General features: G+C 35.2%; 1 protein-coding gene across 1 annotated transcript in view; it reads right to left on the reverse strand.

Moving 5' to 3' along the window:
• LOC110017957 (rhomboid-like protein 20) overlaps positions 1–10,410 on the reverse strand; it is a 23,914-nt gene extending 13,504 nt beyond the window's left edge. Inside the window, exons 1-4 of the mRNA XM_020715140.1 lie at positions 10,280–10,410; positions 10,056–10,156; positions 5,277–5,417; positions 4,837–4,903 (exon numbers count right to left, since the gene is read on the reverse strand). Of these exons, the coding sequence (XP_020570799.1) occupies positions 4,837–4,903; positions 5,277–5,417; positions 10,056–10,156; positions 10,280–10,304 (334 nt within the window). The 5' untranslated portion in view covers positions 10,305–10,410. The remainder of the gene's footprint in view (positions 1–4,836; positions 4,904–5,276; positions 5,418–10,055; positions 10,157–10,279) is intronic.
• Positions 10,411–14,940: the final 4,530 nt, after the last annotated feature.

Below are 14,940 nucleotides of genomic sequence, written 5' to 3' on the forward strand. Positions count from 1 at the left end.
AAATATAACGGAGCCGAACACGAGATGAGCATGGCTCGCTTGTGTTCGGCTCGTTTACACCCCTAGGTATAGAGCTGTAAACGAGCCGAGCTTGAGCGAGCTTAACCTAGGCTCGTGTTCGGCTCGTTCAATTTGGCTCGTGTTCGAAATGACACCCGAACATATTATTGTTCGTGTTCGGCTCGAATAACATATTATTGTTCGTGTTCAGCTCGAGTTCGGCTTGAAATAGGCTCGATGGAACATATTCCACGGAACAACACCAAGTAACACCAATAACACCGCGAATAACACTGCGGTGTTATTTCGCGGTGTTACCCGGTGTTATTCCGCGGAATAACATCAATAAGAGAAGGAAATATTGAATATATTTATATTTATATTTTTTTTATTTCTTTTAGAGCCAATTCAAGCCAAACACGAGTGAACAAATATTTTTTGTATTCGGCTTGTTTATATTTAAAGCTTAAAAAATTGTTCGTGTTCGGCTTGTTAAGCTTAATGAACTAGTCGAACACGAGCTGTTTCACGAGCCAAAAACGAGCTGCTTAATGAGTCGAACACAAGCTGCTCGCCGACAACTAACCGTTTTGACGGCCCTAATCAAGTATGATAGCAAACTGGTGAACGGGCACCAATGAAATCTTTTGTCCAGCAACGGTTCTCATAGTTAGGGCTTCAACAGGAATCAATCTTTCAAATACTAGGGTCCTCTTTCAGGGAACCCCCACAGCAGAAGCTTCTAAAGATCTCGATCCTTGTACGGGCTGGTGAGCATGATGATGCATCGCAGGATGACATTGTGAAGGCATGCAGCGGACAGTTACGACAGCACCTATAACGGCTTCAACAAGAATTTCCAGGCCACCAAATAAATGGTAGCACCAGTGTTGTCAATATTGATCAAAGCATTGGCCAACCAAATGTTGGCACCACTTCTAAGTTTCATGATGAAAGAAGTGTTCTGAAGATCCATCTTGCATAAATGAAAGATGATGATCATTTAATTAATAATTTGATATTATGTCCATACTTCCAAAATGGAGAGATAGAATAACATAGACATTGATTATGTTATTAGGACTTCAAATTTTGATATTACTTTTAGTCTTATTGTCATTATATTACAATCATGACTAGCCAAAGCTGGAAAAAGAGTCTTCCCCAGCAAAGTCGCTAGAATCAAGGGGCTCCGAAAATTATAACCGCTTCCTGAGACTATGCATTTATTTTATTTTATTTTTTTTTTGTTAAGAGAAATTTGGCACGCCAAATTTTCAGAATACATATTGAATTATAGATAAGGCAGTACCCAGAGATTTCACCCTCATTTTGCAAAAAAAAATTTTATCTCGGGTTCAAGGTTTTCCATAGGCGCAAGTCCCTATGATTAATTATCCCTCCCGAAAACGAGAGAGTACTTTCAATTAAGCTTAGTCTTTTAGAATTGAATATTCGGCAAATAATAACAACAAACTTAAGATTTAAGTTGTGAAATTTATTTTAAGACTTTAGGGATTAATTTTAACTTGATTTGTTTTGATTGATTACTATGAAAATTTTGATTTAAAAGATTAACCCCTTCAATTGAAATCTTCGATCAACATGGTCATCATTAGGGATTTAAGAATTTTAAAATTTTCTATTTTAAGGGGTGTTTAATTTTGTTAATTTAAACATTTTAGGTTATGAGCCCCACGACTTCTGTCCTTATAAGGAGCAGAACCGGATTATGTGATTTCAACTTATAAATTCTTATTTTAACATTTGAATATTTATTTTAAAATTACTAGACTCATTAACTTTAGTTTTTGTGAGCAGCGGGATTGAACTAGTTGAGTGAGACTTACAACTCTATCTTATAGCAAAGCGGCTAGATTAGTCGGCGCGCAGCATTTTCGAACCTAATATTTGAGCATTCAGTACACTGGTTGAAGCACATGTGGGCATACAATTTCACATATTTAAAACCTTAAAAGAGTTTTATAAGCTTTAAAGGCTTGCATAAATTTTAAGTCATGAATTTAATATGGATTTTACATCCTGATGCCCATGCAAGTTTGAAAATATATGTAATTGATTCGTTTATATATACACCTTAAAGCATGCATAGCTCAGAAGTCAGCCTTATAAGTGGGCTCGTAGTTCAAGATGTTGCATTTGACTTGAGAGAAAATCATGTAATTTTTTTAAATTTTGAAATCAATTGGAGTTTAAAGTAATTGCAAAAGTATTATTGTTTTAAGATTTAAAAAGAGACCGACTTTTGTTCGCTAGCAAGTGTATTGCGAATCTCGCGGCAAAATTTTAAAATTTCAAAAAGCCTCGTTTGAATTATTTTTCATCCCTAGGAACCTAAATCTGAAAACCCATCAGTCTTCTCAGCTGTTTCAAAAGGCTCGTTGGTCAATGTCACAAAACACTGTGATCGGAGAGCAAAACAGAACATTTCACCCATATTCTCAAAAGACACAACGGGCTTCAATATACCTGCAAAAATGTCAAATCACAAACTGCTATTCTACATATGGTACTTAATTCCAAGGGACAGATATTTTAAAACCACAATTTAAAAAAACAAAATCAAAACGAGTCTACGGTTGTCTCCTAATGGTACTTAACTCCCACGGATGGGTTTTGCGCTTCCTCGAATGGAAATTTTTGGAATGACTCTATTGCCCTAATGTGTTATAACTTTCAAGCTCCGACGAAGTTGAGAACAACAAAGACAATAAAATAAAATAAAAATACAACACCGATATTTTTCTTTTCTTTTACTTTTTTATAATACACAACAACATTTAAAAAGAAAACTAAATGAATAGTAGAAATAAGTAGAAAAGGCTCGGGCAAGTACTTCGGCAGGGTTAGAATTGATGCTCGGGCTTGAATACAAAGTGAGGAAGCTCAGTTTTTGCATGGGTTGTTTGGGTCGAAGCGAGCAGATAAGGGGGAAGGAGACAACTTCACCACAGGGGGGAGTGTGTCAGTGCAAGGCTAGTGTGGTGTGGGAAAGGAGATTGCAGCAACGACAGGGAAGAGCACTGAGTTGCGAAAGGCTGGGGTAGAGAGGTCTGATGACTTCGTGCGGGCTCGAGCAAAACGAATCACACAAATTTGCAGAGATTTCGGCTCTGGTCAAGTGAAGGAGGAGAGGGTTCTTACGGTTTCTAGGCAATGGAGACAGAACAAAGAATTCAGGCAAGACAGTGTGGGTTGCGCGAGGAGGCTTCCGACGTGGGGAGTACGACTCAGTTTCAAGTTAGAGTAAAGTGTGTGCAAGGAAATGAGGATCGATCGTGGGGGCTCTCGAGAGGTTTAGAAGGCGCAACAAGAGCTTTAGTTCAAACAGGTAGAGGCAGCTTCAGCCACGGAAACAAGAGGAATGGCAGGCACGACAGAAAGGATCGAATGTTAGTTGGGAGATGCAACAAAGAGGGAGCGATGTGTTTGCTACAGGGAGGCGAGGGCGGTGGAGGAGAACAGGGACGATAGCGCAGTATGCAACGTAAGTTCCCATTGGATGGTTTCAACAAAGGGAGGAGCGGCGTGCGTAAACGGAGAAGGAATACAAGAGACTGCGATTTCCTTGGTTTTTGCGTGCAATTTGGAAATGGAAGGGAACAATACGATAAGACATAATGGGAAAAGGAAAGAACGAGGTAGAGATTTTAGACGTGCGAATAAAAATGTGGAACAATGACTTACGCTGCACAGGTTTTGAACTGGAGAAGATGAACGAAGTAAAGAGAGGAAAGCTTCGCTCTATTGCGGTTTCAAATCAAAAAAATGAAAAAGGAGAAAATGAGAAAATGTGAATGAGATGGGGGCACTCAACGTGCATGTAATTGAGGACGAGCGAGACAATTAAGCACTCAAAATGGGGTTTAGGCGAGATTAGATAAGTAAATAAATTATTTATTTATTTATTTATTATTTTCTTTCTTTTTCTTTATTTCATAGTCGGCACTCAGTGATAAATAGCTACTTAAAGGCAAATAATGATAAAAAGAAAATAATATAGAGGAGCTATGCACATGATCAATAAAACAACAAACGAAGATTTACAAACAAACCACTCAATTCCTATGTAATTACATATCTAAGACCTAAACTTCAATTTTTACATGCATACCACCTTACCTATGCATGACAATCGAAAAGGTTTATTTCACTTTTTTAAGTTAAAATGGTGTTATTTTTAATGTAATATGAAATTTTTGGATGGTACAAATGTAAAAATTGAAGTTCAGGTATTAGATATGTAAATACATATAAATTGGGTGGTATGTATGTAAATGCCACGGCCAAAAATAAGCTGCATTCAAGAAAGGGTGGTATGACTTTCTATTTCAGTTTTTTTTTTTTTTTTCCCAGGCAAATTTCCATAATCTTACGTTAGGAGACTTGAAAGCTAGCGAGGTAGATCAGAAGACGTGTCTGATATAGAAAATTACAATAATGAGAGATACATGTCAAATCAGGTATAGACTAAATCGAGAAAAAAACACAACACACCCCTAAAAATCAAAAAAAGAGAAATTTACAGGCGTAGCACACAATTCATATGCACTTACATATCTCACACCTAAACTTTCATATTTACATATATAACCTATGCATGAAATGTGCATTTTACCTTTAAAAAAGTGGTAATAGTGCCATCTTTGAAATGATGCTAAAGATTTCAGCGCTGTGTGTGTAAATATAAAGTTTAGGTGTGATATGTAAATACATAAGAATTGTGTATTTTGTATGTGCATGGCCCTTTATTAAAAGTAATTTGCTATGCAATGTATAATGCAGAATGCATTAGAAATTTCAGAGAATGCAAACCTTTTAGAAACACCAAGGCAAGAACTTCGAATAACAGTGACGCCGAGAGAGAAAACACAACAAAAACCTGCATAATGAAAGATAATAAATTTAGCTAACAAAAATAAAGTACAACAATCCGATCTGCAAATCAGAATTAGAGAGCCTGATTTTATTGTATTCAGATGGAACAAGGGGAAAAAAGAGTAGAATCCGCTCATAATTACCACACTAAAAGCTAATAAATGAAAGTATTTAAAAAGTTGAGATATTTACCAACATACCACCCAATTATTAGGTATGAAATATGTTTTTTTCATTCATACGGTGGCAATTATATAAAAAATAGAAGTCTTGGTGTTTGGTATTAAAATACATAGGAATTGAGTGGTACATATGTAAATCTTCCTAAAAAAGCTTTATTGTTGCTTCTCGGTATAACCTTATTCATTTGTACTTACAGAATATTTATTAGAACCTATCTGCCTCTCGAATAATCTGAAGTAATACAGCAAATAAAGTCCAAACATTAACTCTGGTACTGACGAGAAGGCGAATGTTGAAACAATGATTCTCAAAAACCGAAGCCTCTGGGTGATATCCTGTCAAAATATAAACAACAATCAGACTTCATAACTAATGAAACGGAAATTTACATACATACCACACAATTTTTATGTATTTACATATCTAACACCCAAAGTTTGATATTAACACTTAATGACATCTTGGGTCATAAACCTATGCACGAAATAATGTATTTCACTTTTAAAAAGACAGTTTTGGTAGTATTTTTTTTCTGTGATGTTAAAGAATTGAGTTGTATGCATGTAAATATGAAGTAATGAATCTCAAAAACCGAAGCCTTTGGGTGATATCCTGTCAAAATATAAACAACAATCAGACTTCCCTAATGAAAGGGAAATTTACATGCATACCACACAATTCTTATGTATTTAGATATCTAATACCCAAAGTTTGATATTTACACTTATAACATCTTGGGTGATAAACCTAGGCATAAAAAGATGTATTTCACTTTTAAAATGACAGTTATGATGGTATTTTTTATGTGATGTTAAAATCTTGAGTGTTATGCATGTAAATATAAATGTTAAAGCAATGACTCTCAAAAACTGAAGCCTTTGGGTGATATTCTGTCAAAATAAAAACAACAAGCAGACTTCAAAACTAATGGAAGGGAAATTTACATACATGCCACACAATTCGTATGTATTTACACATCTCACATCCAAAGTTTGATATACACCTTGGGTCATAAACCTATGCATGAAAAGATGCAATACACTGATGCGGGCAAAGAAGCGTTGGAAGAGGGCGTGGAAACATTGGACCGGAATGTTGGCAGGGAAGAGCTAGATCGGCGTTGAACTCTTGTGGCAAAGTCTTTGGACCGGTTTGGTTTCTAGGTTCTAAAAGTTCATCCTAAAGAAGTGGTTCACTACTTAATTGCCTAATAGTATTTATATGTTGTTTGTGTGTCTAAGGGAAGTTTTTCACGAGTTTTCTGTCAAGACAGCCGTCGACGTCCAGATTTCTCCCTTTAGGGTTGTATCCTAGAGCAAGTGGTGCTTCAGTTGTATCTCATTCCGAGGTGATGATTTTCCTTCAATGGTCGAGCAGTGCTCCAGCTATACCTCATTTCCGAGGTGGTATTTATCCTCCCCAACTCCTCTGCATCCCTCCTACTTCACTACCACGAATTTATCTTTGCTGTAGACCACCCAACAGCAGTCGTTTTGTTGTCCTCAATACAGTTCCTTTATGTCGACCACCCTCCTTGCGGCCGCCGCCGCCACAGGCAGCCCCTCTTTATGTCATGTACTTCCCTACCCTCCCCGCTGTTGTCGTCGTCATTTCCCCACATTGTCGCCACTCGGAATAGCGCCTATTTGTTGGTCGCCTGATATTTCGGCTGCCTGCATCACATTCTTGCTCTTCCCCTGCACTATCAGTGTTGTTCCAACCACCCAAACCCAATCCCCACGCCAACTCTGCATCCCTCCTACTTCACTACCATGCAATTATCATTCACTTTTAAAAAGATAATTACAGTGGAATTTTTTATGTGATGTTAAAAATTTAAGTGGTATGCACGTAATATGAATGCCTAGATGTTAGGTATGTAAATATATAATAATTATGTGGTATGCATGTAAATGCCCCTTAATGTAAAGGGGCAAGTCCAAATAATCTTGAGAACATAAGGGGCATCCAATCACCTCAAGAAGAATATAGAGTTCTCAGTGATTTTACCATACCAATCATAATGATCATCAAAGAATGTCTAAAGCTATGGATACATGGTTTAAAAGTAGGTATTGAAACAAATAAAGAACGAAATAAGTTATTTTGGTGCTCAAAAGTCTTCTCCATAAAAATATTAATTAAACGCATAGCCTTTAGAAAGACTAAATAGAGTTGTTCAATCTATTTTTTTATCAAATCTTGATGTTCTGTTATTTTTTTAAATAAATATCTCCCATAAATCCCTACACTAGTCTCCTAAGAAACTTGAAAAATAGAGGAAAATTATAAAAATCATCGAGAAATCCTTCTCACTTCAATGAGATTTTGATCATACTTGGCTTCTTATTTTAGTTGTAAGGAAAATTTCAAATCCTATGGCCAATAACCCTTTATAAAATAAGCTCTCCAATACACTCATTTGACTACACATCTTGCAACATTTAAAAGCCCAACATCTCTTAAGATTTCATATCAAAATTTACAACAATATCAATGCAATGCATAGCCTTTCAAACTGAGAAAGTAAACGGATGTCCTCTTCAACATATTTTAATTCCAAATTATGCTCAAGTCTCTATCCTCCAAGAAGCTAGTAAATGATTCTCAAAGTTCCCTACCACCAAATACATATTTTCTTTTTTGCTCTATAAAATCTAATGCCAAAGCCCTACAACCAACCTTCCCACAACTTTTAGCATCACAAACACATCCAAGTAACATTTTTTTGGGACTTTAATGCTCAACATCGTACTCATTGTTATCCTCAAGTTCCCTTGCAAGATAGATAAGGTTTAGATTTTGATAGACAGCCCTACCCAAAAGTGCTCTACATGATACCTTATTCAAGATCTCGTCTTAGGAGGGTTTGGTAGCCAGTTTCCTTGAATCATCTTGTCAAACAGAATAAAAAAATGGATATACTTCACTACCTTGCGTTTAAGCAACATGCACATGCTTTGGCCTTAAAACTGCAATTTTCATTCATGGTATGCAATTCTCAACCCCACCCCACCCCTCTCTTTCTCTCCCTCCTTGAGACCAGAAAGTATGCTACCCAATATCCTCTTCCACCAAACTCTGATCTCCTTTAGACCTCACAAATCTCTCCCTGAAATCCCTACACCTTCTTTCCAAAAACTTTAGCTCCACAAGTGCTTTGCCAAATCCCAATAGATGCTTTCTCACTCGACTTTAATTCACTACATCAACTCTATTCCAAAATGAAGATAAGGGCTATCTAACTAAACAAAATAAATAAATATAAAATGATGATTCATAACAACAACAACAACAAAACCTTAATCCCGCTACGTGGGGTCAGCTACATGAATCCTTTTTCTCCGTTGCGTCCTATTTAAATGTCATATTTCCGTTGCGTCCTATTTAATGTCATATTTTCATTTAGTTTTAATAAATTAAGATCATTTTTTATACAAAAAGCGCAAGTCTTCCTAGGTCTTCCTCTGTCTTTCTTAACATAAGTCGAATCTAAAACATCTACTCTTCTAATCGGATAAATAAAATAATGATTCATAAAGCCATCAAAAATTTGTTGTGAAAAGGCAAGTAAAATGATAATAAAGTAGTGATAGTCTTTAAGAATATGATATCAAAAGCACATGTTGGCATTGTTAGGTAGATCAAGAGTAGAAAAATATATGAAAGCACACACAACTTTTTTCATTAATTTGAACCAAATAAGTTATTTTGAGTTTAATCATGTTTTCTCCATAAAAATAATAATTAAATGCATGACATCTAGCAAAAAGATCAAAGAGACTGTTGTTCAATCTATTTTTCACAAAATCCAAATTTTCTATTACGTTTTAAATAAAAAAGTATGTTCCTCAAATCCCTACCCTAATCTACCAACAAACTTGAACATCAAAGGAGCATCATAAAGATGTTAGAAAAAAACCTTCTTGCTTTACTTTAGAGAGGTTTTGGTCATGCTTAACTTACATTCTTAGTTTATAGAACAATTTTCAATCTTATGAACAATAACCCTCAACAAAATATGCTTATCCAATACAATCATTTAAGGGCCTGCCTTAGTATATTTGGTAGCCAAACATCTCTTAACATTTTCATCGAACTTCATAAGAATATCAACTCAATGCATAACCTTTCAAATTGAGCCAACATATAGTTGCATTTATCTAAATATTTAATTCCAAACTATGATAAAGTCTCTCATTTCCTAGAGACTAGGTAGTGTTACTCAACTTTCCTAACCATTAAATATATCTCTACACCTACCTCCCCGAAAATTTTTCATCATTGGGACTCTAGGTAACAATTTTTTTAATGAGACTTTAATGCTCAGCAGCTAACACTTGTTATTCTCAAGTTCCCTTAGAAGGATTTGGAAGCCTCATTTTCATTCATGATATAATATTCTCTCTCATCTATCTTTCCCTCTCCTAGAGACCAACAAGTGAGCTCCTAAATCTCCCCTTCTACCAAATTCTATTCTTTCTTTTTAGTTCTCATACATCTCTTCCTGAAATCCCTATAACTTCTTTCCATAAACTCAAGCTACACAAGTGTTTTGCCAAAATCCATATAGAAAATATCCTCTTGGAATTTAATCACTCCAACATGAAGAAACCAACTCCTCCCCAATCGCTATGTTTGACATCTCCCTAATCACCAGTTAAAATTTCTATTCTAAGTTTGGAAGCTATATTCAGATACAATAATTAAAAACCCTATGGCATAACGCACTCTCAAAGATACCATTTCTTTAAAACATAAGCTGAGTAAATTCATCGAATGTTATAAAAACAGCAACGCCATGAATGTCTACAGATCTACTCAGCTATGCATACATTTCTCTAAAAATTGCAACCATAAATTTCAACAATAAGTTCGAAGTTGACATTTAAAAATAGAAGTAACCAGATTTGTTGAACTAACAAATGATACAAGAAATCATTGCAAAGAACAACATAGATGGGAAGGGAAACCTGGTATGAGAACCCAAGGCTAGCAGAACGGCCTCGAGCCACGAATAGTACTGTCAGAAAAGCACAAGCAATCACAAGATTCCTGGTCACCGGAGCATTCTCTGCAATCATAAGAAAAAAATCAAGTAAAAAATAATCCAAAGATACCAAAACGGATATTTCAACACTGTAGACAGAGGTGTAGAGGCGCAGAGCTCGTGACAGAGAGATAGAAGAGAGATTACGGAAGCCGGAAGGCCCGCCGTTCATCGTCGGCGTCTGCTGCGGCTTTATGGAGTGATACGTTTCTCGAGGTCAGCGAAGGCGAAATGGAGGTCGTCTGTTTGTTTTTACAGCGGAAAAAAATTGCGTACGTAAGCGGCTATATCCCACATAGCATAAACTCTTGTCTAACCTAAAATATAAAAACATTTGAAGTTATAAAAAAGTTATGCCTAATTTTTCTTGAGGATTTCTGACATAATTCTACGTGCAGTGTTGATTATTATTGAGTTATTTTCATGTTATTTTTGATTTATTTTCAATAATTCAGAAATAACCCGACCGGTTCATGTTATTTCTGGTTCCCTAAACAATAAACCGGTTTATTTTCAATTATTTCTGACATAGCTCTACGTTACGCGTAATTTTTCTGTGAGGATTTCAGACATAGCTCTACATGTCGCGTTGATTATTACTGAGTTATTTTCATGTTATTTCTGGTTTATTTTCAATAATCCAGAAATAATTCGACCGGTTCATGTTATTTCTGGTTTATTGTTTAGGGTTTAGGGAACCAGAAATAACATGAAAATAACTCAGTAATAATCAACGCGGCACGTAGAGCTACGTCATGAGTCCTCACAAAATAACCCGTGGTCAGTTTATTTCTGGATTATTGAAAATAACCCAGTTATAACCTGAAAATAACTCAGGAATAACTTCCGCGGCACGTAGATTTATGTCAGGAATCCGAACAGAAAATGCGCTCAAAGTTACAGCAATATAACACAGTTCGGAACTTACCAGAAGTTACAGGAAAGTTACAGAAGTATAACACACTTATAACCTCCATTATCTTTCCTGTAATCTACTTATGCAATTTTTTTCATACAAAATATTGATATTTACAAATTAGCCGTCATTTATTTTTTTTTAACTACCGAACTTTATGTTTTTGCGCGTGGCATTAGAATTTGAAAAAAATGAAAAATATTTTAATATTTGAGTGAGGATTTGAAAAATGGATGAAAATAATTGTTGATTTGTAAAAAGGAGGTTTCAATGGCCTTGCCCAAATCTAAAATAAGAACTAATAAGAGAACAAATATAATGAAATTTTTCTCACATAACATCCAAAATATTATCATTTATAAGATAATCATATTTTTAATGGGGTGTTTACATAAATACCCCCTATTCTTATATATTTATATATCTAACACTCTCTCTTTCAATTTTTACATTTATACTACCCGACACTTTCACATCACATTAAAAATACCAACATTTTAATTTTTAAAAGTTGGAATGCATATTTTCATGCATAAGGAAGCTAGCATATTTGTACAAATTAAAGTTCACATTTTGAAATGTAAGTACATAAGAATTGAGCGGTATGTATGTAAGTCTTTATTTTTTAATTGTCGCTAAAATATCCAATTCATGACAAAATCTAAATACATATTTATTTATTTGTATCAAACTCTAAATGATTTCATCGTGATGCACGTATGGTTCAGTAGTTAATAGAGTAATGATCACTCAGTCTTTTTCACCCATCTATGATTGTCCAATTATCATCGATGATTCATGGTTGTCTGCTTATAATCGCTTATCAAACAATGATCGTGATTACCTAATCTCCTGCACCTAACTACAGTCAATGACATTCTTCACTTATCCATCATTAAAAAAAAAACTATTTCTCAAATATGATTGACTTGACAAAGTTATGTTGCCCCGATTACTTCGACATTGTCACCCAACTATGATTGTCTTATCTTTATCATATGTGCAACTATCATTGACTGAATATAGTATCCAATCTCTAGTGTCTAAGTATGATCAATTGATCAATATCACTCGATTATTACTGCTTGAATTATGATCACCTAATTATCGTTGTCTAATTACGATCCTGACTATGATTGCTCGACCTTATTGCCCATCCATGGCTGTATGACCACAACTGCTCCCCCATTATTGTTTATTTATGTTTCCTCGGCTGCTATTTATTTACTATGATTGCTCGACCATCATTGCTCGACTACGATCACCCGATTATAATCACTTGATTGTCTGCGATTATTCATGAGCACCCTTGATTGCTAATACTTCACCACAGTTCCTCAGGCTTCATCTATCTATAATTACATGCTCTGTATATTGTTACCCTACTACGCTCTCCCGCATTACGATTTGATATAGATATTCTTACCATCAACACCCACCAACTTCTTAGCTCCTCGTTATCTAAAATATTAATGCATTGTCGATGCACGCCATCACTTATAAGACCGATGCTTGTTATTGATGCAAGCCTTTTTTTATGAGATTGATGCACGTCATTAAACCAATGTCAACATTTACAAACCTCGCCAATCATCATTGACAAGAACATAGCTATATTTGATTGCCAAAAATAGTAATATATGTCAAAAAACTAAGAATATAGTTGGATGTTTTCCCACTTGACTCGTCAATTTAAAATAAAACGATCAAATATTTTCTAGCACGATATCTTGAAGACAACTCTAATCCCCTTAGAATTCTCCAAAAATTATATGAAATATATTACATGATTCATGTTTACTATTGACGCGTCATCAAGAGATTTTTATCGCTTGACATGAATCTCGTGCTATTTTTTAGCAAGAAAATCCATATTCAAATTCAATAGCATTAAAAGGTCCTAATTTAACAAAATTATAGTCAAACTATTTTTCTTAACAAGATGAACACGATAATACCAAAATTGGTTTGATTCGAGTCCAATGCTACTAAAGCACTTTGAGTTTTTTAATCATCAGTTTAACGGTAAAATGACCTTTGATTTTACATATTTATATTTAAATCGAGTGTCTCGATGAGAGAAATCCAACAAGCTTGAGATTGCTTAATTTCAAGATCATTATGACTCTCAAATCATTAAAAGAACTCATATGATAAAGGTGGATCAAAATGAGTCATCTAATAAGCTAGTTAAGGGAGTTATTCACTAAAGGGTTGAAATGCCCCTCCCTCACATGTTATAAATAAACCCTATATCTTCTCAAATAATTAATCCTATGGTTAGGTTTCATTGACATAAAAAACATCTCCTGGTTAAGTCTTCTAACAACTTCATGGAGAATAATTAAAACGATGTGTCATCATTAATTTATGGAGTATATTCCATAATTCTTTTAATTTGTTGAATATAAGTCGTGTGTGATCCAATAAGCTTATTGGTGCATGAACCCTTTAATTGGTGGATCCGGTTTCTGATGAAAGCAGGACAAACTTTTTTTCATTTTCTTTACCCATGTACGTTTGGATCGACTAGTATATCCTACTTCATTTAAGTAGAGGTTGGACCCCTCATTGGACTCAGCATATTGCTATGCTTCTAAATGCTCAGCTCTGCTTCACGTCCTATCTTGCTTAGTGCTCCTGCCTGATCACCGGTAACCACCACTCCACTGCACATACAATCCAACTTATCTTCAAGCTAAGGGCCAATGATGCTGAACTTAAAATTTCTCGCAATTGTCATGAACTACAGATCAATTAAAACTTAAATTGATTAATGAAAAACTTTAAAAAAAGTTAAACGAGTTTATGTTTCAAACATTCTTACATCCAAGTTCTCAGTCCACTATTCTTCAAAATGATCGATGGTTTGTTTTACAGAGTCTCAACCCAAGTTTGTGGATCCCTGCTTTAGCTCTTTCCATATTTTTCAAATCTTATTTAACTTATCCCAAATGTTTTTAAGCTACATTCAATCTTATTCGCTTCCTACGCTTTTATTTAACTTTCTTTTATTATATTATTTCATATTTTCTTGTAAAAACAAGTGGTTGACATATTTCCCAATTCGTTCTCCTTAAAACATATATAACAAAATATTAATGTCATGTCTTTATCCTAGGCAGCAGACGGAAAAATCTCTTCTCCTGCCCATTACAATAATTAGCACGCAAAAAATTAAGTAATATAAATTTATGGGAAATGCAAAAAAATAAAGTAATAGAAATATCTCAAATCCATCAACATACCATCACCACCACATATTAACCATTTACAACCACCACATCATCAACAACAACAAGCAACCACCACATCATCAACACTAATACACCACCACCACCATCACATCATCAAAACCAACACACTACCACTGCCTCATCACCAACACTATCACCCCCATATAATTACTATCTCTTACAAAACCATTACAGCACAACCACCAACAACACCACACAACCACTACACACTGCACAACCAACACCACCAACATGAAAAACCCATTACTACCACACCATCAGCTTCACACAACACCAACACCACACAATTATCACCAAAACAACACCACACCAAAGACCGCACCAACACCGATACCACCACCACCACAGGAACACGGCCAACATAACATCACAACCACCACCAACACCACAATATCAACGCCACCACTACTACCATAACATTAAAACAACAATATTTTAGACAACCACCAACAAGCATCACAATATTTCGGCAAACACCAACTATCATAACAACACAACCACTATTTTGGGCAACCACCAATATTACAGCACAACAACATATTTCGTGCAAACACAAACATAATTGCAAAATCCAAAATTTTCGACAACCGCCACAAAATCACCACCACCACCAATAAAGCATGGCTTTCAGAACA

Source organism: Phalaenopsis equestris, unplaced genomic scaffold (assembly GCF_001263595.1).
Source record: "Phalaenopsis equestris unplaced genomic scaffold, ASM126359v1 Scaffold000002, whole genome shotgun sequence".
Taxonomy (NCBI): Eukaryota; Viridiplantae; Streptophyta; class Magnoliopsida; order Asparagales; family Orchidaceae; genus Phalaenopsis; species Phalaenopsis equestris.